Source organism: Oncorhynchus tshawytscha, unplaced genomic scaffold (genome assembly GCF_018296145.1).
Source record: "Oncorhynchus tshawytscha isolate Ot180627B unplaced genomic scaffold, Otsh_v2.0 Un_contig_6045_pilon_pilon, whole genome shotgun sequence".
Classification (NCBI taxonomy): Eukaryota; Metazoa; Chordata; class Actinopteri; order Salmoniformes; family Salmonidae; genus Oncorhynchus; species Oncorhynchus tshawytscha.
In genome coordinates, this window is record NW_024609192.1 from 57,227 (window position 1) to 82,871 (window position 25,645).

At 49.1% G+C, this 25,645-nt stretch overlaps 1 protein-coding gene and 1 long non-coding RNA gene across 2 annotated transcripts; both read left to right on the forward strand.

Moving 5' to 3' along the window:
• The first annotated feature begins 2,625 nt into the window (after positions 1-2,625).
• Positions 2,626-7,264, forward strand: LOC121844412 (myelin regulatory factor-like protein). Its single transcript, XM_042314442.1, has 5 exons — positions 2,626-2,635; positions 2,735-2,809; positions 3,465-3,576; positions 3,726-3,800; positions 6,641-7,264. The coding sequence occupies exons 2-5, from the start codon at positions 2,787-2,789 to the stop codon at positions 6,725-6,727; spliced, it is 297 nt and encodes a 98-aa protein (XP_042170376.1). The 5' UTR covers positions 2,626-2,635; positions 2,735-2,786; the 3' UTR covers positions 6,728-7,264.
• Positions 7,265-10,649: 3,385 nt separating this feature from the next.
• Positions 10,650-16,332, forward strand: LOC121844415. The gene is made up of 3 exons (XR_006081979.1): positions 10,650-10,889; positions 14,422-14,477; positions 16,254-16,332. It is a non-coding gene; the product is annotated as an uncharacterized LOC121844415 (long non-coding RNA).
• The last annotated feature ends 9,313 nt before the right edge of the window (positions 16,333-25,645 follow it).

The following is a 25,645-nucleotide window of genomic DNA, read 5'->3' on the forward strand; positions in this document are numbered from 1 at the left end:
GGCCCTCTCTAGCAGGTGAGTTGTCCTCCCACTACCTGGCCCTCTCTAGCAGGTGAGCTGGCTACTCCCTGTATCTCCCACTACCTGGCCCTCTCTAGCAGGTGAGCTGACTACTCCCTGTATCTCCCACTACCTGGCCCTCTCTAGCAGGTGAGTTGTCCTCCCACTACCTGGCCCTCTCTAGCAGGTGAGTTGTCCTCCCACTACCTGGCCCTCTCTAGCAGGTGAGCTGGCTACTCCCTGTATCTCCCACTACCTGGCCCTCTCTAGCAGGTGAGTTGTCCTCCCACTACCTGGCCCTCTCTAGCAGGTGAGCTGGCTACTCCCTGTATCTCCCACTACCTGGCCCTCTCTAGCAGGTGAGTTGTCCTCCCACTACCTGGCCCTCTCTAGCAGGTGAGCTGGCTACTCCCTGTATCTCCCACTACCTGGCCCTCTCTAGCAGGTGAGTTGTCCTCCCACTACCTGGCCCTCTCTAGCAGGTGAGTTGTCCTCCCACTACCTGGCCCTCTCTAGCAGGTGAGTTGTCCTCCCACTACCTGGCCCTCTCTAGCAGGTGAGTTGTCCTCCCACTACCTGGCCCTCTCTAGCAGGTGAGTTGTCCTCCCACTACCTGGCCCTCTCTAGCAGGTGAGCTGTCCTCCCACTACCTGGCCCTCTCTAGCAGGTGAGCTGGCTACTCCCTGTATCTCCCACTACCTGGCCCTCTCTAGCAGGTGAGTTGTCCTCCCACTACCTGGCCCTCTCTAGCAGGTGAGTTGTCCTCCCACTACCGGGCCCTCTCTAGCAGGTGAGTTGTCCTCCCACTACCTGGCCCTCTCTAGCAGGTGAGTTGTCCTCCCACTACCTGGCCCTCTCTAGCAGGTGAGTTGTCCTCCCACTACCTGGCCCTCTCTAGCAGGTGAGTTGTCCTTCCACTACCGGGCCCTCTCTAGCAGGTGAGTTGTCCTCCCACTACCGGGCCCTCTCTAGCAGGTGAGTTGTCCTCCCACTACCGGGCCCTCTCTAGCAGGTGAGTTGTCCTCCCACTACCTGGCCCTCTCTAGCAGGTGAGCTGACTACTCCCTGTATCTCCCACTACCTGGCCCTCTCTAGCAGGTGAGTTGTCCTCCCACTACCTGGCCCTCTCTAGCAGGTGAGCTGACTACTCCCTGTATCTCCCACTACCTGGCCCTCTCTAGCAGGTGAGCTGGCTACTCCCTGTATCTCCCACTACCGGGCCCTCTCTAGCAGGTGAGTTGTCCTCCCACTACCGGGCCCTCTCTAGCAGGTGAGTTGTCCTCCCACTACCGGGCCCTCTCTAGCAGGTGAGTTGTCCTCCCACTACCTGGCCCTCTCTAGCAGGTCAGCTGACTACTCCCTGTATCTCCCACTACCTGGACCTCTCTAGCAGGTGAGCTGACTACTCCCTGTATCTCCCACTACCTGGCCCTCTCTAGCAGGTGAGCTGACTACTCCCTGTATCTCCCACTACCTGGCCCTCTCTAGCAGGTGAGCTGACTACTCCCTGTATCTCCCACTACCTGGCCCTCTCTAGCAGGTGAGCTGACTACTCCCTGTATCTCCCACTACCTGGCCCTCTCTAGCAGGTGAGCTGGCTACTCCCTGTACCTCCCACTACCTGGCCCTCTCTAGCAGGTGAGTTGTCCTCCCACTACCTGGCCCTCTCTAGCAGGTGAGCTGACTACTCCCTGTATCTCCCACTACCTGGCCCTCTCTAGCAGGTGAGCTGACTACTCCCTGTACCTCCCACTACCTGGCCCTCTCTAGCAGGTGAGCTGGCTACTCCCTGTATCTCCCACTACCTGGCCCTCTCTAGCAGGTGAGCTGGCTACTCCCTGTATCTCCCACTACCTGGCCCTCTCTAGCAGGTGAGTTGTCCTCCCACTACCGGGCCCTCTCTAGCAGGTGAGTTGTCCTCCCACTACCGGGCCCTCTCTAGCAGGTGAGTTGTCCTCCCACTACCGGGCCCTCTCTAGCAGGTGAGCTGACTACTCCCTGTATCTCCCACTACCGGGCCCTCTCTAGCAGGTGAGCTGGCTACTCCCTGTATCTCCCACTACCTGGACCTCTCTAGCAGGTGAGCTGGCTACTCCCTGTATCTCCCACTACCGGGCCCTCTCTAGCAGGTGAGCTGGCTACTCCCTGTATCTCCCACTACCTGGCCCTCTCTAGCAGGTGAGCTGACTACTCCCTGTCTTCATTTATCAACAGCATTCTCCACTGTATCTCTTTCTTCATGCTAGCTTATCTTGCCGTAAAACCGACATGTTGCTGACCTTGAATGAGACGTCATTCTGATGCTCTATAAAGTGTTGGCATTCTGCTTGTGACAGGCGGTAATCCCACTTTTCTTTTGGTTCCAATTCTGCCTTCTCAGATAAAGGGAAAGACAAATTTAATGAAGAAATCAGAGGTGCCGGAGATTGTAAGTCAAATTCTATCACACACGTTTGAACACACATTTTAATGCTCATCCAAATGTGTTATTTTCTGACTTTATTTCACAATACTTTAGAGTATGACATCAGATTGTTGTTCTATTTTCAGGGACAAACACAACAATAAAGTCTTTTGTCATCAAAGAAAACGAACAGATCATTGACTCTCGGTACTGTGAGAGGGAAAGCTGCGGGTACGTCATTCAGTCAGTTTGAACTCATTTGATAGATGTAGATTCAGACTGCCAAACCGATGGTATACTTCATCTCTATGTTGATCTGTTTCCATTTAGGTCAGGAAACTACTCCTTCCAAATCCCTATCAGCAAGTTCGTCCCCACCAACATGCGTGTCACTGTCCAGATGAAGTGAGTGACCAGGACATGAGACTTCCTCTGGTCTCCACTTAGTTTTCCATTTGAATAATTCAATAGGACTTGTCTTCCCACTGCGGTGGTGACAGGTTGGCATCGACTGTGGACTCTGGAAGGAGCAGGGGATAGTTTCTAAGAGGTTGTTTTACCTCCGGGGCTGATGATGGTCTGAATCCTCCCAGACATTGAGTCCATGCACAGGGGAGCACGGGGAGCACGGGGGAACTTGTGGGAGCTTGTGAGTCAAAGGGCTCCATTTAATCCTTAGTGCAGTAGGGTGCGATTTGGAATTTAAAGGCAATGTTTCCGGGCATTTGCAGAGACTGCAGTCACGTAGTTGCTGCGTATGTCGTCTCAATGGGAAATTACCTTTAAATGTCAATCACACTATACTACCTCAGATCTTCAGCACTACGGATTGAATCGAGACTTGAAGCTTTGTCTGAATCAGACATTGGACCCCAGTCTGGCAGGACTTCCTGTTCTGTACGAGGAGATGAAGGCCTCTAAGACAGAGCTGCATGAGGCACATTCTCTCATTGTTGTTCACACTAATTACAAATGGTCACAGGGTACTTGGTACTTGGCACCGTGGGTTTGTTGTAAGTACCATAAATGACCACTAGGTGTCTCCTCTCCTCTGACGCAGTACTACAGAGCTGCTGGTTGTCCACCTGTGTCATAATGATGAGACGTTTAAATGCTCTGCCTTGATGGACCATGATCAAACCAACGAAGAATACAATTTCATGAATACACAGGTATGGCATCCACAGACAACACTATACTGTGGTTGCTCTCTGTTTGATAATTACAAACTCTCTGGTCTTTGTATGATAAAAAGTGGACAAAGAAGGTAAGAAAAGAAAGAGAGTATAAAGGTTGAAAGTGTTTCTCTTGTTCTCTCCAGGGCTACGTCCATGAATGGCCTCTGCCAGTGTCTCGATTCTACAGGAGCTCCTACCACTTCCGCTCAGCAGTGGCTGTAAGAACTAAAAGATTTCTCCAATGTGTCCTTTCCTAAAATATCAATGTCAAACGACACTGTTCCGGTAGCCTCACAACTACTACGTGTTGTATGTTGTGGGGGAAAACGACCCGATCTGATAACCACAATCTAACAGAGTTGTTAAACATTAGTATGATAACATTAGTATGATAACCACCCCTCCCTTTACTCAACCCACCGTAATGCTCTCGTCTCCCGTAATGCTCTCGTCTCCCGTAATGCCTCGTCTCCCCATCTCCCGTAATGCTCTCTCGTCTCCCGTAATGCTCTCGTCTCATCGTAATGCTCTCGCTCCCGTAATGCTCTCGCTCCCCGTAATGCTCTCGCTCCCCGTAATGCTCTCGTCTCCCCGTAATGCTCTCGTCTCCCGTAATGCTCTCGTCTCCCCATAATGCTCTCGTCTCCCGTAATGCTCTCGTCTCCCCGTAATGCTCTCGTCTCCCGTAATGCTCTCGTCTCATCGTAATGCTCTCGTCTCCCCGTCTCCCGTAATGCTCTCGTCTCATCGTAATGCTCTCGTCTCATCGTAATGCTCTCGTCTCATCGTAATGCTCTCGTCTCATCGTAATGCTCTCGTCTCATCGTAATGCTCTCGTCTCATCGTAATGCTCTCGTCTCATCGTAATGCTCTCGTCTCATCGTAATGCTCTCGTCTCATCGTAATGCTCTCGTCTCCCCGTAATGCTCTCGTCTCCCGTAATGCTCTCGTCTCATCGTAATGCTCTCGTCTCATCGTCATGCTCGTCTCATCGTCATGCTCTCGTCTCATCGTAATGCTCTCGTCTCATCGTAATGCTCTCGTCTCCCGTAATGCTCTCCCCGTAATGCTCTCGTCTCCCCATCTCATCGTAATGCTCTCGTCTCCCCGTAATGCTCTCGTCTTCCCGTAATGCTCTCGTCTCCCCATCTCATCGTAATGCTCTCGTCTCCCGTAATGCTCTCGTCTTCCCGTAATGCTCTCGTCTCCCCATCTCATCGTAATGCTCTCGTCTCCCCGTAATGCTCTCGTCTCCCGTAATGCTCTCGCCTCCCCGTAATGCTCTCGTCTCCCGTAATGCTCTCGTCTCACCGTAATGCTCTCGTCTCACCGTAATGCTCTCGTCTCACCGTAATGCTCTCGTCTCACCGTAATGCTCCCCGTAATGCTCTCGTCTCCCGTAATGCTCCCCGTAATGCTCTCGTCTCCCGTAATGCCCCCGTAATGCTCTCGTCTCCCGTAATGCTCTAGTCTCCCGCAATGCTCTCGTCTCCCGTAATGCTCTCGTCTCCCCGTAATGCTCTCGTCTCCCGTAATGCTCTCGTCTCCCGTAATGCTCTCGTCTCCCATCTCATCGTAATGCTCTCGTCGTAATGCTCTCGTCTCCCCGTAATGCTCTCGTCTCCCCATCTCATCGTAATGCTCTCATCTCATCGTAATGCTCTCATCTCATCGTAATGCTCCCGTCTCCCGTAATGCTCTCGTCTCCCGTAATGCTCTCGTCTCCCGTAATGCTCTCGTCTCCCGTAATGCTCTCGTCTCCCCATCTCATCGTAATGCTCTCGTCTCCCGTAATGCCTCGTCTCCCGTAATGCTCTCGTCTCCCCAGTGCTCGCCGTCTCCCCGTAATGCTCTCGTCTCCCGTCTCCCGTAATGCTCTCGTCTCCCGTAATGCCTCGTCTCCCGTAATGCCTCGTCTCCCCGTAATGCCTCGTCTCCCCGTAATGCTCTCGTCTCCCCGTAATGCTCGTCTCCCGTAATGCTCTCGTCTCCCGTAATGCTCTCGTCTCCCCATCTCATCGTAATGCTCTCATCTCATCGTAATGCTCTCATCTCATCGTAATGCTCTCATCTCATCGTAATGCTCTCATCTCATCGTAATGCTCTCATCTCCCCGTAATGCTTTCGTCTCCCGCAATGCTCTCGTCTCCCGTAATGCTCTCGTCTCCCCATCTCATCGTAATGCTCTCGTCTCCCGTAATGCTCTCGTCTCCCCGTAGTGCTCTCGTCTCCCCATCTCCCCGTAATGCTCTCGTCTCCCCATCTCCCCGTAATGCTCTCGTCTCCCCGCAATGCTCTCGTCTCCCGTAATGCTCTCGTCTCCCCGTAATGCTCGTCTCCCGTAATGCTCTCGTCTCCCGTAATGCTCTCGTCTCCCCGTAATGCTCTCTCTCCCCGTAATGCTCTCGTCCCCCCGTAATGCTCTCGTCTTCCCGTAATGCTCTCGTCTCCCCATCTCCCGTAATGCTCTCGTCTCCCCATCTCCCCGTAATGCTCTCGTCTCCCGTAATTCTCTCGTCTCCCGCAATGCTCCCGTAATGCTCCCCGTAATGCTCCCCGTAATGCTCTCGTCTCACCGTAATGCCCCCCGTAATGCCCCCGTAATGCTCTCCGTAATGCTCTCGTCTCCCGTAATGCTCTCGTCTTCCCGTAATGCTCTCGTCTCCCCATCTCATCGTAATGCTCTCGTCTCCCCATCTCCCCGTAATGCTCTCGTCTCCCGTAATGCTCTCGTCTCCCGTAATGCTCCCCGTAATGCTCCCCGTAATGCTCCCCGTAATGCTCTCGTCTCACCGTAATGCTCCCCGTAATGCTCTCCGTAATGCTCTCGTCTCCCCGTAATGCTCTCGTCTCCCGTAATGCACAGAAACAAAGATGAGAACTCTATCTCTAAGGCCTGTTGTGCACACGCCTATCTACCCTGTCATTGGCTAGAATGGTTCCACCTGATCTCGCCTCCTCACGCTTGCCTTCCATCTTTGAGGACTTGTACAGTATCTCCACTGTTAGAGGCATCACTTGTCAATGTAATAGACAATCTTGGTCTATCTCCATCCAGGGACAGGCAGACTGCAATACCGACCGTGGCTTCATGGGGGCGCTGTTCACAGACTACCACTTCAACTTCTACCGGAGGTGTGAGTGAGGAAGAAGACCTCGTACTGTAGTTCCTCTGGCAGGCCAATGACATGGGTGTCGATGCTTCTCTTCGTGATGTATGGCAACCGGAATAATTCATCCACTTTGTATTGTTTTTCTATGAAATGTCCTGATTGTTGATGAGATCGTTGTATATAATCTCTTTTACAAGGACTGTAATAAGAGAATATTTATTGATACAGAATTACAGTAGATAAGAGTCATATGAGTCACTTTGCCTTGTGACAGTTCTTGCACTATGTGAAAAGAGATTGAATTGGAACAGACCTGAACAGGATCATTTTGTTTTCAGTGGAATGTAAATGCAGTATAACAGGTTATTGATTGTTCATTAAACTATACATTGATCATGTCACACTGTTGGAACACAGGAGGACAGGATGAGTCCCAAAGTAAAATAGTACTTCTATCTCATACTTGACTGTGTAGGTAGCTATTACATTTATTTCAGAAAGTACTTGTGTTGAATTCTGTGTTACTGCATCATTCCCTGTAATTACCAGGTAGATACCATTGGAAACTGTAAAATAAAGTACTAAATTCTCTGTTCTGAAGCAGCTACTTCCCATCCAGGGTCAACTTTATCATTCAGACGCAAATTTAGAATGACGTCAGTTGCCAACAACACACACCACCGCCAACACAACTTTTAAACCAACGGCTACAAGGGATCCTCTCCTCTATTCTAACCAATAGATATGTCTCTGTGTCCTCCCCTCTATTCTAACCAATAGAGATGTCTCCTGTCCTCTATTCTAACCAATAGAAATGTCTCCTTCTCCTCTATTCTGGCCAATGGAAATGTCTCCTCTCCTCTCTATTCTAACCAATGTAGATGTCTCCTCTATTCTAACCAATAGAGATGTCTCCTTCTCTCTCTCCTCTTTAAACCTTTGACATCATCCACACACCATGAGAGAGGGATTGGAGGAATCTGGAATAGAAAGTAACACACACACACACACACACACACACACACACACACACACACACACACACACACACACACACACTAGAATGTAAAGAACACAACCAACGGCCCATAATCTGTTCTGACATCCGTATAAATCATTCACATTTTAATTAATCTGAAATCCATTCCAACAGGAGACAAGAGATATCTTTGTGCAGTCTATGACCTATATGAGTGCAGTGTGTATGTGTCTGTCTGATGGAAGGGGGGTGGAGGAAGAGACGGGGAGAGATGAGGAAGAAATGGGGGATGGAGGGGGAAAAGTGGGGGATGGAGGGAGAGATGAGGAAGAAATGGGGGATGGAGGGAGAAATAGGATGGAGGGAGAAAGGGGGATGGAGGGAGAAAGGGGGATGGAGGGAGAAATGGGGGATGGGGAGAGAGATGAGGGAGAAATGGGGGATTGGGGGATGGAGGGAGGGATTGGGGAAGAGATGGGGGATGGGGGAGAGAAGTGGGATGGAGGAAGAAATGGGGGATGGATGGAGGGAGAGTTGGGGGATGGAGGGAGGAGTGGGTATTTAGGGAGAGATGAGGGAGAAATGGGGGATGGAGGAAGAAATGGGGGATGGAGGAAGAAATGGGGGAGTGGGGGATGGAGTGAGGGACGGAGGGGGATGGAGGGATAGATGGGGAGATGGGGGGGGTGGAGGGAGGGATAGAGGGAGAAATGGGGGATGGAGAAAGAAATGGAGTGGGGGATGGAGGGGGATGGAGGGATAGATGGGGAGATGGGGGTGGAGGGAGGCATAGAGGGAGAGATGGGGAATGGAGTGGGGAGATGGAGGGAGGGATGGGGGAATAGATTGGGGATAGATGGGGAATGGAGGGATAAATGGGGATGGAGGGATAAATGGGGATGGAGGGATGGATGGGGAATGGAGGGAGAAATGGGGGTGATGGATGGAGGGAGAGAGAGGGGTAGAGGGATAAAAGTTGGTTGGAGTGGATTAGAGATGTTAGGACAGATGGTAAGTGGACGCTGTAGGTCTGAATGAATTAGCTGTGTGTTACGGAGAAGGATGCTCCCAATATTATCCTGATCAAGCACAGGACCCCACCGTCACAGGACCCCACCGTCACAGGACCCCACAGGACCCCACAGGACCCCACCGTCACAGGACCCCACAGGACCCCACCGTCACAGGACCCCACCGTCACAGGACCCCACCCTCACAGGACCCCACCGTCACAGGACCCCACCCTCACAGGACCCCACCGCCACAGGACCCCACCCTCACAGGACCCCACCGTCACAGGACCCCACCGTCACAGGACCACACCGTCACAGGACCCCACAGGACCCCACCGTCACAGGACCCCACAGGACCCCACCGTCACAGGACCCCACCCTCACAGGACCCCACCCTCACAGGACCCCACCGTCACAGGACCCCACCCTCACAGGACCCCACCGTCACAGGACCCCACCCTCACAGGACCACACCGTCACAGGACCACACCGTCACAGGGCCACACCGTCACAGGACCCCACCGTCACAGGACCACACCGTCACAGGACCACACCGTCACTCATTTAGTCATCAACTAATTCCTTCATTAAAACTAAAGAACAAAATATCCGTCAACAGACATGACGTGGTCCTTACAACCAGAAACACAGAGGAACACGTTGACACACAACCCATCTCTGTGTGTTTTATGACTTATTCAAGCGCAACCCAAGCAGCACTCTGAAAGACTAATTAGGTGGCAGTAGACGGCGTGGAGAATGACGGCTGGAAGAGTCAGAAGACACATCCTTCTGCTCTACCTGGAGGGATGGGAGAAACTGGAGAAGATTCTGCTGCATTATTGACGAACAGTGAAGACACTGGTTAGCCAGGCGGTGAGGAGTAGGCTGTGACAGGGGTGTAGTCAGAGAGAGGCAGAGAAGGTAGACTAGGCTGTGGCTGACGGGTGGAGGCAGAGAGAGTAGACTAGGCTGTGGCTGACAGGGGTGGAGGCAGAGAGAGTAGACCTGGCTGTGGCAGGCGGTGAGGAGTAGACTGTGGCTGACAGGGGTGGAGGCAGAGAGAGTCAGAGAGGGTAGACTAGGCTGTGGCTGACAGGGGTGGAGGCAGAGAGAGTCAGAGAGGGTAGACTAGGCTGTGGCTGACAGGGTGGAGGCAGAGAGAGTCGGAGAGGGTAGACTAGGCTGTGGCTGACAGGGGTGGAGGCAGAGAGAGTCAGAGAGGGTAGACTAGGCTGTGGCTGACAGGGGTGGAGGCAGAGAGAGTCAGAGAGGGTAGACTAGGCTGTGGCTGACAGGGGTGGAGGCAGAGAGAGTCGGAGAGGGTAGACTAGGCTGTGGCTGACAGGGGTGGAGGCAGAGAGAGTCAGAGAGGGTAGACTAGGCTGTGGCTGACAGGGGTGGAGGCAGAGAGAGTCGGAGAGGGTAGACTAGGCTGTGGCTGACAGGGGTGGAGGCAGAGAGAGTCGGAGAGGGTAGACTAGGCTGTGGCTGACAGGGGTGGAGGCAGAGAGGGTAGACTAGGCTGTGGCAGGCGGTGAGGAGTAGACTGTGGCTGACAGGGGTGGAGGCAGAGAGAGTCAGAGAGGGTAGACTAGGCTGTGGCTGACAGGGGTGGAGGCAGAGAGGGTAGACTAGGCTGTGGCAGGCGGTGAGGAGTAGACTGTGGCTGACAGGGGTGGAGGCAGAGAGAGTCAGAGAGGGTAGACTAGGCTGTGGCTGACGGGTGGAGGCAGAGAGAGTCAGAGAGGGTAGACTAGGCTGTGGCTGACAGGGGTGGAGGCAGAGAGAGTCGGAGAGGGTAGACTAGGCTGTGGCTGACAGGGGTGGAGGCAGAGAGAGTCGGAGAGGGTAGACTAGGCTGTGGCTGACAGGGGTGGAGGCAGAGAGAGTCAGAGAGGGTAGACTAGGCTGTGACAGGCGGTGAGGAATAGGCTGTGGCTGACAGGGGTGGAAGCAGAGAGAGTCAGAGAGGGTAGACTAGGCTGTGACAGGCGGTGAGGAATAGGCTGTGGCTGACAGGGGTGGAGGCAGAGAGAGTCAGAGAGGGTAGACTAGGCTGTGGCTGACAGGGGTGGAGGCAGAGAGGGTCAGAGAGGGTAGACTAGGCTGGGACAGGGGGTGGAGGGAACAGAGGCACACAGCCCAGACCACACATCAGCAGCATTCCCACAAGCCTCTGCAACAGAGATGGACGTAGAGGTGAGTTACTGCCACAGAAAACATTTTATAAATATCTGCATGTAGAATGTATTATTTATTAGTACACAGAGGCTCTGTAGAATGTATTATTTATTAGTACACAAAGTATTGATTCAGTTACTTTTAATATGTTCTTCTGTGTCTACAATGTAAGCACTAAAGCACAAACAGCCTGTTTAATCACTGGGTGAACATAATGCATGTTATAGGTATGTACGTGTGAGTTGGGCTACACAGCCTGCTAACACTTGAGTATTAATAACATTCGCGTGATGTCAAATCGATGAAAGATGTATAGCAAATTATGTTTAGACATTTTCATTGAATTTGTGTGCATAGGCTACGTGGATTTATTTATTATAGAAGAGAGAAGTTCAGAAGAGAAAGGGACTCTACACTGAGTGGACAAAACATTCGTACTAATTCACTCCACCCCCCTATTGCCCTCAGAACAGCCTCAACTCGTCAGGTCATGGGACTCTACAAGGTGTTGAAAGTATTCCACAGAGATGCTGGTCCATGTTGACTCCAATGCTTCTATTGCCCTCAGAACAGCCTCAACTCGTCAGGTCATGGGACTCTACAAGGTGTTGAAAGTATTCCACAGAGATGCTGGTCCATGTTGACTCCAATGCTTCCCACAGTTGTGTCAAGTTGTCTGGGTGTCCTTTGGGTGGTGGACCATTCTTGATACACACAGGAAACTGTTGAGTGAGAAAAACCCAGCAGCGTTGCAGTTCTTAACACAAACCTGTGAGCCTGGCACCTTCTTGGCTCCCGAGTGGGGCAGCGGTCTAAGACACTGCATCTCAGTGCAAGAGGCGTCACTACAGTCCCTGGTTCGAATCCAGGTTGTATCACAACCGGCCGTGATTGGGACTCCCATAGGGTGGCGCACAATTTGCCCAGCGTCATTTGGCCGGTGTAGGTCGTCATTGTAAATAATAATTAGTTCTTAATTAACTGACTTGCCTAGTTAAGTAAAGGTTGAATACTACCAGACTCTGTTCAAAGACACTTCAATATTCTGTCTTGGCCGTTCACCCTCTGACACAAACACAATCCATGTCTCAATGGTCTCAAGGCTGAGAACTCCTCCTTTAACCTGTCTCCTCCCCTTCATCTTTAACCTGACTCCTCCCCTTCATCTTTAACCTGTCTCCTTCCCTTCATCTTTAACCTGTCTCCTCCCCTTCATCTTTAACCTGTCTCCTCCCCTTCATCTTTAACCTGACTCCTCCCCTTCATCTTTAACCTGACTCCTCCCCTTCATCTTTAACCTGACTCCTCCCCTTCATCTTTAACCTGTCTCCTCCCCTTCATCTTTAACCTGTCTCCCTCCCCTTCATCTTTAACCTGTCTCCTCCCCCTTCATCTTTAACCTGTCTCCTCCCCTTCATCTTTAACCTGTCTCCTCCCCTTCATCTTTAACCTGTCTCCTCCCCTTCATCTTTAACATGTCTCCTCCCCTTCATCTTTAACATGTCTCCTCCCCTTCATCTTTAACATGTCTCCTCCCCCTTCATCTTTAACCTGTCTCCTCCCCTTCATCTTTAACATGTCTCCTCCCCCTTCATCTTTAACCTGTCTCCTCCCCTTCATCTTTAACCTGTCTCCTCCCCCTTCATCTTTAACCTGTCTCCTCCCCCTTCATCTTTAACCTGTCTCCTCCCCTTCATCTTTAACCTGTCTCCTCCCCTTCATCTTTAACCTGTCTCCTCCCCTTCATCTTTAACCTGACTCCTCCCCTTCATCTTTAACCTGTCTCCTCCCCTTCATCTTTAACCTGTCTCCTCTCCTTCATCTTTAACCTGTCTCCTCCCCTTCATCTTTAACCTGACTCCTTCCCTTCATCTTTAACCTGACTCCTCCCCTTCATCTTTAACCTGACTCCTCTCCTTCATCTTTAACCTGTCTCCTCCCCTTCATCTTTAACCTGTCTCCTCCCCTTCATCTTTAACATGTCTCCTCCTCTTCATCTTTAACATGTCTCCTCCCCCTTCATCTTTAACCTGTCTCCTCCCCTTCATCTTTAACCTGTCTCCTCCCCTTCATCTTTAACATGTCTCCTCCCCCTTCATCTTTAACCTGTCTCCTCCCCTTCATCTTTAACCTGTCTCCTCCCCTTCATCTTTAACCTGTCTCCTCCCCTTCATCTACAATGATTGAAGTGAATTTAACAGTGACATCAATAAGGGATCATAGATTTCACCTGGTCAGTCTGTTATTGGAAAGAGCAGGTGTTCTTAATGTTTTGTCCACTCAGTAATAACAGTGCATAGTGAATGAAGTCATCAACCCTGCCTTCTGCAGTGACATGAACTACATAACAATGACCAAGTGACAGGCTGTTGGATGTGTTTTAAAAAGCCGTTTTTGTGATGTTCTCTCAACGTTTTAATGGAGGATTAGTATTGGACAATTTGCAAAGAACTTGACTCAGATGTCTACAGAAATGTGGGATTTGTAACTCATGAATGTACCCACATGAAACAAACAGTATGATACTATTGAATGTCTTCCATGGCAGATGTCAGTCCACTCTACCTAGTTCAGTTCTACTGAGGGCTCAGATGTCAGTCCACTCTACCTAGTTCAGTTCTACTGAGGGCTCAGACATTAGTCCACTCTACCTAGTTCAGTTCTACTGAGGGCTCAGATGTTAGTCCACTCTACCTAGTTCAGTTCTACTGAGGGCTCAGATGTTAGTCCACTCTACCTAGTTCAGTTCTACTGAGGGCTCAGATGTTAGTCCACTCTACCTAGTTCAGTTCTACTGAGGGCTCAGATGTTAGTCCACTCTACCTAGTTCAGTTCTACTGAGGGCTCAGATGTTAGTCCACTCTACCTAGTTCAGTTCTACTGAGGGCTCAGATGTTAGTCCACTCTACCTAGTTCAGTTCTACTGAGGGCTCAGATGTTAGTCCACTCTACCTAGTTCAGTTCTACTGAGGGCTCAGATGTTAGTCCACTCTACCTAGTTCAGTTCTACTGAGGGCTCAGATGTTAGTCCACTCTACCTAGTTCAGTTCTACTGAGGGCTCAGATGTTAGTCCACTCTACCTAGTTCAGTTCTACTGAGGGCTCAGATGTTAGTCCACTCTACCTAGTTCAGTTCTACTGAGGGCTCAGATGTCAGTCCACTCTACCTAGTTCAGTTCTACTGAGGTAAATAAACTCAACTCAGCTGCAGTGGGAGAGGTGTCCGGTTCCTTAGTGACAACACACACACACACACACACACACACACACACACACACACACACAGACATACACACATTGTCTCACATAGGTATAATGAACAGAGACACGATTTGATTACAGCAATGTTGACCAGAGTCGTAAAACAAGTCCGTCCATCCCTAGCTCCCACGGTCCCACCTCTCACTCAGCTCAAACTGTAAAGACACCTCACTCAATGAAAGCGTGAAAGTAATAATGAAGTATTGCTTTTAGGTGTCTGGCTCTTGTTCTGCTGCAGTAAACTGTGATGTTACTTAGGGATAATCCCCTTCTGTCTTTTATTTGACAGGCGCTAGTGGACCGGACATTAAGACGTCTTTACCTCTCACATTCAGCAGCAGAAAGGTGAGGGTTTCAGGTGACTCCTCTCTCACTCTTTCTTTTTCCCTCTCTCTCTCATTCTCTCTCTCTCATTATCTCCCTCTCTCTTTTCCTTCTCTCGCGCTCTTTCTTTCTTTCGCTCTCTCTCTCTTGCTCTCGCTCATTCTCTCTGGCTCTCTTTTATTCCTTCTCTCGCTCTCTTTCTCTCTCTCTGTCGCTCTCTCTGGGAGGGCTCTAGTGAGAGAGAGAGAGACAGGGTGGGCTCTAGTGAGAGAGAGAGACAGGGTGGGCTCTAGTGAGAGAGAGAGACAGGGTGGGCTCTTGTGAGAGAGAGAGACAGGGTGGGCTCTAGTGAGAGAGAGAGAGAGACAGGGTGGGCTCTAGTGAGAGAGAGAGACAGGGTGGGCTCTAGTGAGAGAGAGAGACAGGGTGGGCTCTAGTGAGAGAGAGACAGGGTGGGCTCTAGTGAGAGAGAGAGACAGGGTGGGCTCTAGTGAGAGAGAGAGACAGGGTGGGCTCTAGTGAGAGAGAGAGACAGGGTGGGCTCTAGTGAGAGAGAGAGAGACAGGGTGGGCTCTAGTGAGAGAGAGAGACAGGGTGGGCTCTAGTGAGAGAGAGAGACAGGGTGGGCTCTAGTGAGAGAGAGAGACAGGGTGGGCTCTAGTGAGAGAGAGACAGGGTGGGCTCTAGTGAGAGAGAGATCAGAGAGAGAGAGAGAGAGAGAGAGAGAGAGAGGGTGGGCTCTAGTGAGAGAGAGAGACAGGGTGGGCTCTAGTGAGAGAGAGAGACAGGGTGGGCTCTAGTGAGAGAGAGAGAGACAGGGTGGGCTCTAGTGAGAGAGAGAGACAGGGTGGGCTCTAGTGAGAGAGAGAGACAGGGTGGGCTCTAGTGAGAGAGAGACAGGGTGGGCTCTAGTGAGAGAGAGAGTGACAGGGTGGGCTCTAGTGAGAGAGAGAGACAGGGTGGGCTCTAGTGAGAGAGAGACAGGGTGGGCTCAGTGAGAGAGAGAGAGAGAGAGAGAGAGAGAGAGAGGGTGGGCTCTAGTGAGAGAGAGAGAGACAGGGTGGGCTCTAGTGAGAGAGAGAGACAGGGTGGGCTCTAGTGAGAGAGAGACAGGGGTGGGCCACGTCAAGGTGCTATCGATCTCATGTCTTGGTGTCGTTTCCATCCAGTAACCCAACACTTAGTGTTCCATCATGATCACATTGAGGCAAACCTGTAAAATAATTTGAAGACAACCTCAACGTGAGCTCACTTCTCCCTGCGCTCTGTGTGTGTGTATGTGTGTGTGTGTGTGTGTGTGTGTGTGTGTATTTGCTGTGATACAGACCCAGGCAAGCCAACACCTCATCAGGCCTCTCCTCTCTTAACTGAAGGGCTCTTGGCTACTGACCTGAATAATGATGATTACTCAGATTTTCCACGGCGATGCAGGACCGAAACACAACCTCTCTTTCAGGAGCAGGGATACGTTACAGTGGCAAGGCTCAATGTACAGTAAAGACATCTGATTGGTTAACAGCAGGCAGGGAAGGAAGCAACGAGAGAGGAAGACATGGGTAAATGGGAGACTTCAAGGTTACACTGTATGTGGACTGCTGCTGCGCCATCAATCCCTTTGTCAACGTGCCGTTTGCTCACTTAGAAAACCTGCTGTCAGTGGAAAGAAACGCTTATGAAAACCATGTCTGGAGGTTTAAATGTTCTGGAAATGTGTTTGAAAATAAAGTAATATATTTAAGAATGTGTTAGAAAAAGGAGCATCATCTAATGTGTGTCCCCCCCGTTCTCCTTTTACAGGCCATGTATTTTCCCTCCCATCAACCCTGCTACTCAAAGCAAAGAGAGGGGAGACCCAGCCAAGCTCCCCCTCCGGGAGCCCCCTCCGGGAGCTCCCCTCCAGGAGCTCCCCCTCCGGGAGCCCTCCAGGAGCTCCCCCTCCAGGAGCTCCCCATCCAGGAGCTCCCCTCCAGGAGCACCAGAGGAAAGTGGAGGACAACAAGCATCTACTTGAGGAGGTACGGTACATGTGGTAGGAACTACAACGTCTTCTATTTTGCCTCTAGGACTTGTGGGAAAGGTAGTCAAGGAGTCTACCTCAGAAGCTGCTTGCCCCCCGGTGGGTGGAGAGAGAGAGACACTCATAGTGAATATCACACAGTTGACTGATGTGTGAGATGAGATGGGGCCAGCAGTGTGTGTGTGTGTGTGTGTGTGTGTGAGAGAGATAGAGATGAGATGGGATCAGCAGTGTGTGTGAGTCTGTGTGAGAGAGAGAGATGAGATGGGGCCAGCAGTGTGTGTGAGAGAGAGAGAGATAGAGAGATGAGATGGGGCCAGCAGTGTGTGTGTGAGAGAGAGAGAGAGAGAGAGAGATGAGATGGGTCCAGCAGAGTGTGTGTGTGTGAGAGAGAGATGAGATCAGCGGTGTGTGTGTGTGTGAGAGAGATAGAGAGATGAGATGGGGCCAGCAGTGTGTGTGTGACAAAGAGAGATGAGATGGGGCCAGCAGTGTGTGTGTGTGTGAGAGATGAGATGGGATCAGCAGGCTGTGTGTGTGTGTGTGTGTGTGTGAGAGAGATGAGATGGGATCAGCAGTCGGTTAGCTGTCTTGACAGCGGTGGTGACATCTTCACAGCAGAGTGTGACTATGAGAGAGGAGATAACGCTATAGATGCTGTACTGACTGTGAGAGGAGATAACGCTATAGAGGCTGTACTGACTGTGAGAGGAGATAACGCAATAGAGGCTGTACTGACTGTGAGAGAGGAGATAACGCTATAGAGGATGTACTGACTGTGAGAGGAGATAACGCTATAGAGGCTGTACTGACTGTGAGAGAGGAGATAACGCTATAGAGGCTGTACTGACTGTGAGAGAGGAGATAACGCTATAGAGGATGTACTGACTGTGAGAGGGGATAACGCTATAGAGACTGTACTGACTGTGAGAGGGGATATCGCTATAGAGGCTGTACTGACTGTGAGAGAGGATAACTCTATAGAGGCTGTACTGACTGTGAGGGGGGATAACGCTATAGAGGTTGTACTGACTGAGAGGGGATAACGCTATAGAGGCTGTGCTGACTGTCATCATCATATCTTATCTCAGCCATCTTACAGGGTTGTTATCTGGTTGATAGCGACAGAGAGAAGAGGTAAATAAATACACTAAAATACATCATTAGATTCAATCTGCCTCATTGGACCGTGGTTGGGAATCCTTTACCAATGCAATACGATGTCTCCAACATACAGTATTGTTTGTGTTAGAAGATAATCATAACGTCTTGTTTCAGAGAGTTTGTCTCTGTTCATTCACAACTGCAGTCATAAAGCCTCTGGGCTTCGTGCTGGCTGAAATGATGGGCTTCGTGCTGGCTGAAATGATGGGCTTTTTTTAATTAATTTTTTTTTATTTTACCTTTATTTAACCAGGCAAGTCAGTTAAGAACAAATTCTTATTTTCAATGAGGGCCTAGGAACAGTGGGTTAACTGCCTGTTCAGGGGCAGAACGACAGATTTGTACCTTGTCAGCTCGGGGATTCGAACTTGCAACCTTTCGGTTACTAGTCCAACGCTCTAACAACTAGGCTACCCTGCCGCCCCAGCTTTTTGCTGGCTGAAATGATGGGCTCTGTGCTGGCTGAAATGATGGGCTCTCTGCTGGCTGAAATGACCATGATGTTGTTGCCCAGTTGGAGGGTTGTTAGGTGAGAATGAAGCAGATTGGAAACTCAAGGCCTGAGCCAGAATCCCATTAAGATGTTCTGTCTGAAATGGTGTCTGGACCGCAGCCCACCGGAGATGGATAATGAGTCCTTTACGGTGTTGATAAGTCGTCCTCAAGCTGGAACAGATGGCTTTTTGTGTGAGTGAGCAGCGAGGGTTGTCACCTGTGTGTTTGGGTGGGATACATGAGGATAGTGCTTCTGGTGTGTTTGGGTGGGATACGTGAGGATAGTGCTTCTGTGTGTTTGGGTGGGATACATGAGGATAGTGCTTCTGGTGTGTTTGGGTGGGATACGTGAGGATAGTGCTTCTTGTGTGTTTGGGTGGGATACGTGAGGATAGTGCTTCTTGTGTGTTTGGGTGGGATATGTGAGGACAGTGCTTCTTCTGGTGTGTTTGGGTGGGATACGTGAGGATAGTGCTTCTTGTGTGTTTGGGTGGGATATGAGGATAGTGCTTCTGTGTGTTTGGGTGGGATACTGTGTGTTTGGGTGGGTGAGGATAGTGCTTCTGTGTGTTTGGGTGGGATATGTGCTTCTGTGTGTTTGGGTGGGATAATGAGGATAGTGCTTCTGTGTGTTTGGGTGGGATACGTGAGGATAGTGCTTCTGAATGGTACAAGTCCATTCAGTTTGTAATGTACCCTTTTGGCAAAATCCGTCTTGGTCGATTTATCTATGCAGAGTCACCTTGCAGTCAACACACAGAAGAGCCACAGCTACAACTCCCTGTGGTTAACTAAAGCAGTGATGTGGATACTAAAACAAGTCTCCCTGGGCTTTCTGCTGTGCAGCTGGCGCGTATGGAGGAGGAGCTGATAGACCGTGTTCGCAGGGAGGTGGCGAGACAGAGAGAGCTGAACGTTCTGCGACAGGAGGACAACAGGCTACGCTGGAGGACACTGTGCTTCCTCCAGCTCAACCAGCGCCTCAAAAAGTACGTACCACAGACTTTACAATATCATTTTTTTTTCTCCACATATGATACTGTAGTATGAATTTATGAGATAGCCTTTCACTATCAAGGACATACAGTGCCTTGCGAAAGTATTCGGCCCCCTTGAACTTTGCGACCTTTTGCCACATTTCAGGCTTCAAACATAAAGATATAAAACTGTATTTTTTTGTGAAGAATCAACAACAAGTGGGACACAATCATGAAGTGGAACGACATTTATAGGATATTTCAAACTTTTTTAACAAATCAAAAACTGAAAAATTGGGCGTGTAAAATGATTCAGCCCCTTTACTTTCAGTGCAGCAAACTCTCTCCAGAAGTTCAGTGAGGATCTCTGAATGATCCAATGTTGACCTAAATGACTAATGATGATAAATACAATCCACCTGTGTGTAATCAAGTCTCTGTATAAATGCGCCTGCACTGTGATAGTCTCAGAGGTCCGTTACAAGCGCAGAGAGCATCATGAAGAACAAGGAACACACCAGGCAGGTCCGAGATACTGTTGTGAAGAAGTTTAAAGCAGGATTTGGATACAAAAAGATTTCCCAAGCTTTAAACATCCCAAGGAGCACTGTGCAAGCGATACTATTGAAATGGAAGGAGTATCAGACCACTGCAAATCTACCAAGCCCTGGCCGTCCCTCTAAACTTTCAGCTCATACAAGGAGAAGACTGATCAGAGATGCAGCCAAGAGGCCCATGATCACTCTGGATGAACTGCAGAGATCTACAGCTGAGGTGGGAGACTCTGTCCATAGGACAACCATCAGTCGTATATTGCACAAATCTGGCCTTTATGGAAGAGTGGCAAGAAGAAAGCCATTTCTTAAAGATATCCATAAAAAGTGTTGTTTAAAGTTTGCCACAAGCCACCTGGGAGACACACCAAACATGCGGAAGAAGGTGCTCTGGTCAGATGAAACCAAAATTGAACTTTTTACAGGACCATTCTGGAAGAAAACCTGATGGAGTCTGCAAAAGACCTGAGACTAGGACGGAGATTTGTCTTCCAACAAGACAATGATCCAAAACATAAAGCAAAATCTACAATGGAATGGTTCAAAAATAAACATATCCAGGTGTTAGAATGGCCAAGTCAAAGTCCAGACCTGAATCCAATCGAGAATCTGTGGAAAGAACTGAAAACTGCTGTTCACAAATGCTCTCCATCCAACCTCACTGAGCTCGAGCTGTTTTGCAAGGAGGAATGGGAAAAAATGTCAGTCTCACGATGTGCAAAACTGATATAGACATACCCCAAGCGACTTACAGCTGTAATCGCAGCAAAAGGTGGCGCTACAAAGTATTAACTTAAGGGGGCTGAATAATTTTGCACGCCCAATTTTTCCGTTTTTGATTTGTTAAAAAAGTTTGAAATATCCAATAAATGTCGTTCCACTTCATGATTGTGTCCCACTTGTTGTTGATTCTTCACAAAAAAATACAGTTTTATATCTTTATGTTTGAAGCCTGAAATGTGGCAAAAGGTCGCAAAGTTCAAGGGGGCCGAATACTTTCGCAAGGCACTGTATACTACATTTATCCTCCCAAAGGAGATAACCTACTGGTAACCTGTTGATACCTGGTAGTACAGTCTCCTCCCAAAGGAGATAACCGGTTGATGCCTGGTAGTACAGTTTATTCTACAGATGCTGTGTCTCTGTATTTACACCATGCTGACTCTCTCTGTTTTGCCAGGCCCGTTGTAACCAGCTATTACAAGAACATCCCGATGCACATCTACTGTCTCCCTATTCAGACTGTTGGAAAAGGCAACAGGAAGAAGAAGAATAAGAAGAAGTGGCAGAGATGAGAAGAAGAGGAAGTAGAATAGGAGTGCAGTCTGGGAGGATGCGTGGGACAGTTCATCGGTTCCACTTCCATGTACCACTGTGGGACACAGGACTATGTAACTCACAAGTCCTGCTGAACGCTGCTTCTTTTAACATTCTACTGCATTGGAAAAAAAAAGAAAGTCACAAAGAATATTTTGGATATCTATATGCTCTCTCCGGTATTTCTTACTTTGCCACTATACTGATATACACTGCCTTCGGAAAGCATTCAGACCCCTTCCCTTTTTCCACATTTTGTTACGTTACAGTCTTATTCTAAAATGGATTAAATAAAATAAAACATCCTCAGTAATGTACACACAATACACCATAATGACATCACAATACACCATAATGACATCACAATACACCATAATGACATCACAATACACCCTAATGACATCACAATACACCATAATGACATCACAATACACCATAATGACATCACAATACACCCTAATGACATCACAATACACCCTAATGACATCACAATACACCATAATGACATCACAATACACCATAATGACATCACAATACACCATAATGACATCACAATACACCATAATGACATCACAATACACCCTAATGACATCACAATACACCATAATGACATCACAATACACCATAATGACATCACAATACACCATAATGACATCACAATACACCATAATGACATCACAATACACCATAATGACATAGAGAAAACAGGTTGTTATTTTTTTGTTTGTTGCAAATGTATAAAAATAAATAAAACACCTTATTTACATATGTATTCAGACTCTTTGCTATGAGACTCTAAATTGAGCTCAGGTGCATCCTGTTTCCATTGATCATCCTTGAGATGTTTCTACAACTCGATTGGAGTCCACCTGTGGTAAATTCAACTGATTGGACTTGATTTGGAAAGGTACACACCTGTCTATATAAGGTCCCACAGTTGACAGTGCATGTCAGAGAAAAAAAGCAATGAGATCGATTTGATTTGATGGAATTGTCCGTAGAGCTCTGAGACAGGATTGTGTCGTAGGCACAGATCTGGGGAAGGGTACCAAAACATTTCTGCAGCATTGAAGGTCCCAGAGAACACAGTGGCCTCCATCATTCTTAAATGGAGGACGTTTGGAACCACCTAGACTCTTCCTAAAGCTGGCCGCAAATGGGGGAGAAGGGCCTTGGTCAAGGAGGTGACCAAGGACCCGATGGTCACTCTGACAGAGATCTAGAGTTCCTCTGTGGAGATGGGAGAACCTTCCAGAAGGACAACCATCTCTGCAGCACTCCACCAATCAGGCCTTTATGGTAGAGAGGCCAGACAGAAGGCACTCCTCTGTAAAATAAATAAGATTCTCTGGTCTGATGAAACCAAGATTGAACTCTTTGGCCTGAATGCCAAGCGTCACGTCAGGAGGAAACCTGGCACCATCCCTACGGTGAAGCATGGTGGTGGCAGCATCACGCTGTGGGGATGTTTTTCTGCGGCAGGGACTGAGAGACTAGTCAGGATCGAGGCAAAGATGAACGGAGCAAAGTACAGAGAGATCCTTGATGAAAACCTGCTCCAAAGCGCCCAGGACCTCAGACTGGGGCGAAGGTTCACCTTCCAACAGGACAACGACCCTAAGCCCACAGCCAAGACAGCGCAGGAGTGGCTTTGGGACAAGTCTCTGAATGTCCTTGAATGGCCCAGCCAGAGCCCAGACTTGAACCCGATTGAACATCTCTGGAGAGACCTGAAAATAGCTGTGCAGCGACGCTCCCCATCCAACCTGACAGAGCTTGAGAGGATCTGCAGAGAAGAATGGGAAGAACTCCCCAAATACAGGTGTACCAAGCTTGTAGCGTCATACCCAAGAAGACTTGAGGCTGCAATTGCTGCCAAAGGTTTTTCAACAAAGTACTGAGTAAAGGGTCTGAACACTTACGGAAATGAAATATTTCAGGTTTGATTTTTTTTAATAAAATGGAGTGTTTCCGTTTCTTTCTTCTTTTTAATTTAAAGAAATTTGCAAAAAACATTTTTTTTTTTTTTTTTTGCTTTGTAAATATGGGGTAATGTGTGTAGATTGATTAGGGGGATAAACTATTTAATCAATTTTAAAATAAGGCTGTAACCTAACAAAATGTGGAAGAAGTCAAAGGGTCTGATACAGTTTTATCTTTTTGTAAAGTGTTTGTTGTGACAAATGTCCCTGTTTTGGGACCCATTACCTTATAAACTGGCTCTTATACAGAACCAAAGAAAAGTAGATTTTTAAAGAAAACCCCAAGCTCGTAGTCTTGTGTCAACTACATTTCCTCCATTATGGATGAATTTGCTGCACCTCATCTTAACTTCAAGACAATTAGCGTGGGTTTATTTTCTCACATTGGTTGCTGTCTCTCTCTAAGCTGCGTTCAATGTGATAGGTTTGGAAACATGGCACAGGGCAAGCTTGTGACTGACAGTTCGCTAATCAGACAGATAGCTCGGCTGCTCTACCTTCCACCCAACACCCACCCATTCCTCCCTCCCTCCTCTCTCCATTCCTCCCTCCCTCCCTCTCTCCATTCCTCCCTCCCTCCCTCTCTCCATTCCTCCCTCCCCTCTCCATTCCTCTCTCTCTCTCTCGCTCTCTCCATTCCTCCCTCCCTCCCTCTCTCCATTCCTCCCTCCCTCCCTCTCTCCATTCCTCCCTCCCTCCCTCTCTCCATTCCTCCCTCCTCCCTCTCTCTCTCTCGCTCTCTCCATTCCTCCCCTCCCTCCTCTCTCCATTATCTCCATTCCTCCCTCCTCCTCTCTCCATTCCTCCCTCCCTCCCTCTCTCCATTCCTCCCTCCCTCCCTCTCTCCATTCCTCCCTCCCTCTCTCCATTCCTCCCTCTCCATTCTCTCTCTCTCGCTCCTCCATTCCTCCCTCCCTCCTCTCTCCATTCCTCCCTCCCTCCCTCTCTCCATTCCTCCCTCCCTCCCTCTCTCCATTCCTCCCTCCCTCCCCTCTCTCCATTCCTCCCTCCCTCCCTCCCTCTCTCCATTCCTCCCTCCCTCCCTCCCTCTCTCCATTCCTCCCTCCCTCCCTCTCTCCATTCCTCCCTCCCTCCCTCTCTCCATTCCTCCCTCCCTCCCTCTCTCCATTTCCCTCCCTCTCTCCATTCCTCTCTCTCTCTCCTCACAGTGGAAGTCAAGAGTTCAAGCCAACACAGCCATGTTTAAATAATAATACATGAATTAATAACTGTGTTCATTCAGCCTTGTAGAATGGAATCATTAGTCATATTTAGTTAATTACCCTGCTCCACTGTCTATAGTTGTTTTTAAGACAATGTTCATGTACCCATACTCAGATGTTGCTGAAGCCAGATCTTACACACCGCCTGATAGATATTTTACCGATCACCTAACCCATATGTTATTGCCATCTGGTGCCCGAAGACAGTTGATGACGTGGCATGCAACCATTGGCTGATGCATGCAACGCCTGAGCAAGGGAATAGATCAGTGTTGAACCAGGTGGCAGATTCTGGCAGGTTCTCATCATGCTCATGTTTCCTTCATGCTGAATACGTTGGCTCTGGCAGAATGCTTTATACACACCTGGACGAGCTGCTTTATACACACCTGGACGAGCTGCTTTATACACACCTGGACGAGCTGCTTTATACACACCTGGACGAGAGTCAGGCAGAATGCTTTATACACACCTGGACGAGCTGCGTTATACACACCTGGACGAGCTGCTTTATACACACCTGGACGAGAATCAGGCAGAATGCTTTATTTTCACCTGGACGAGTTGCTTTATACACACCTGGACGAGCCAGGCAGAATGCTTTATACACACCTGGACGAGCTGCGTTATACACACCTGGACGAGCGTCAGGCAGAATGCTTTATACACACCTGGACGAGAGTCAGGCAGAATGCATTATACACACCTGGACGAGCTGCTTTATACACACCTGGACGAGCTGCTTTATACACACCTGGACGAGAATCAGGCAGAATGCTTTATACACACCTGGACGAGCTGCTTTATACACACCTGGACGAGCTGCTTTATACACACCTGGACGAGAATCAGGCAGAATGCTTTATACACACCTGGACGAGCTGCTTTATACACACCTGACGAGCGTCAGGCAGAATGCTTTATACACACCTGACAATACACACCTGACGAGCGTCAGGCAGAATGCTTTATACACACCTGGACGAGAGTCAGGCAGAATGCATTATACACACCTGGACGAGCTGCGTTATACACACCTGGACGAGCTGCTTTATACACACCTGGACGAGCTGCTTTATACACACCTGGACGAGAATCAGGCAGAATGCTTTATACACACCTGGACGAGCTGCTTTATACACACCTGGACGAGAATCAGGCAGAATGCTTTATACACACCTGGACGAGCTGCGTTACACACACCTGGACGAGCGTCAGGCAGAATGCTTTATACACACCTGGACGAGAGTCAGGCAGAATGCATTATACACACCTGGACGAGAGTCAGGCAGAATGCTTTATACACACCTGGACGAGAGTCAGGCAGAATGCATTATACACACCTGACGAGAGTCAGGCAGAATGCTTTATACACACCTGGACGAGAGTCAGGCAGAATGCTTTATACACACCTGGACGAGAGTCAGGCAGAATCCATTATACACACCTGGACGAGAGTC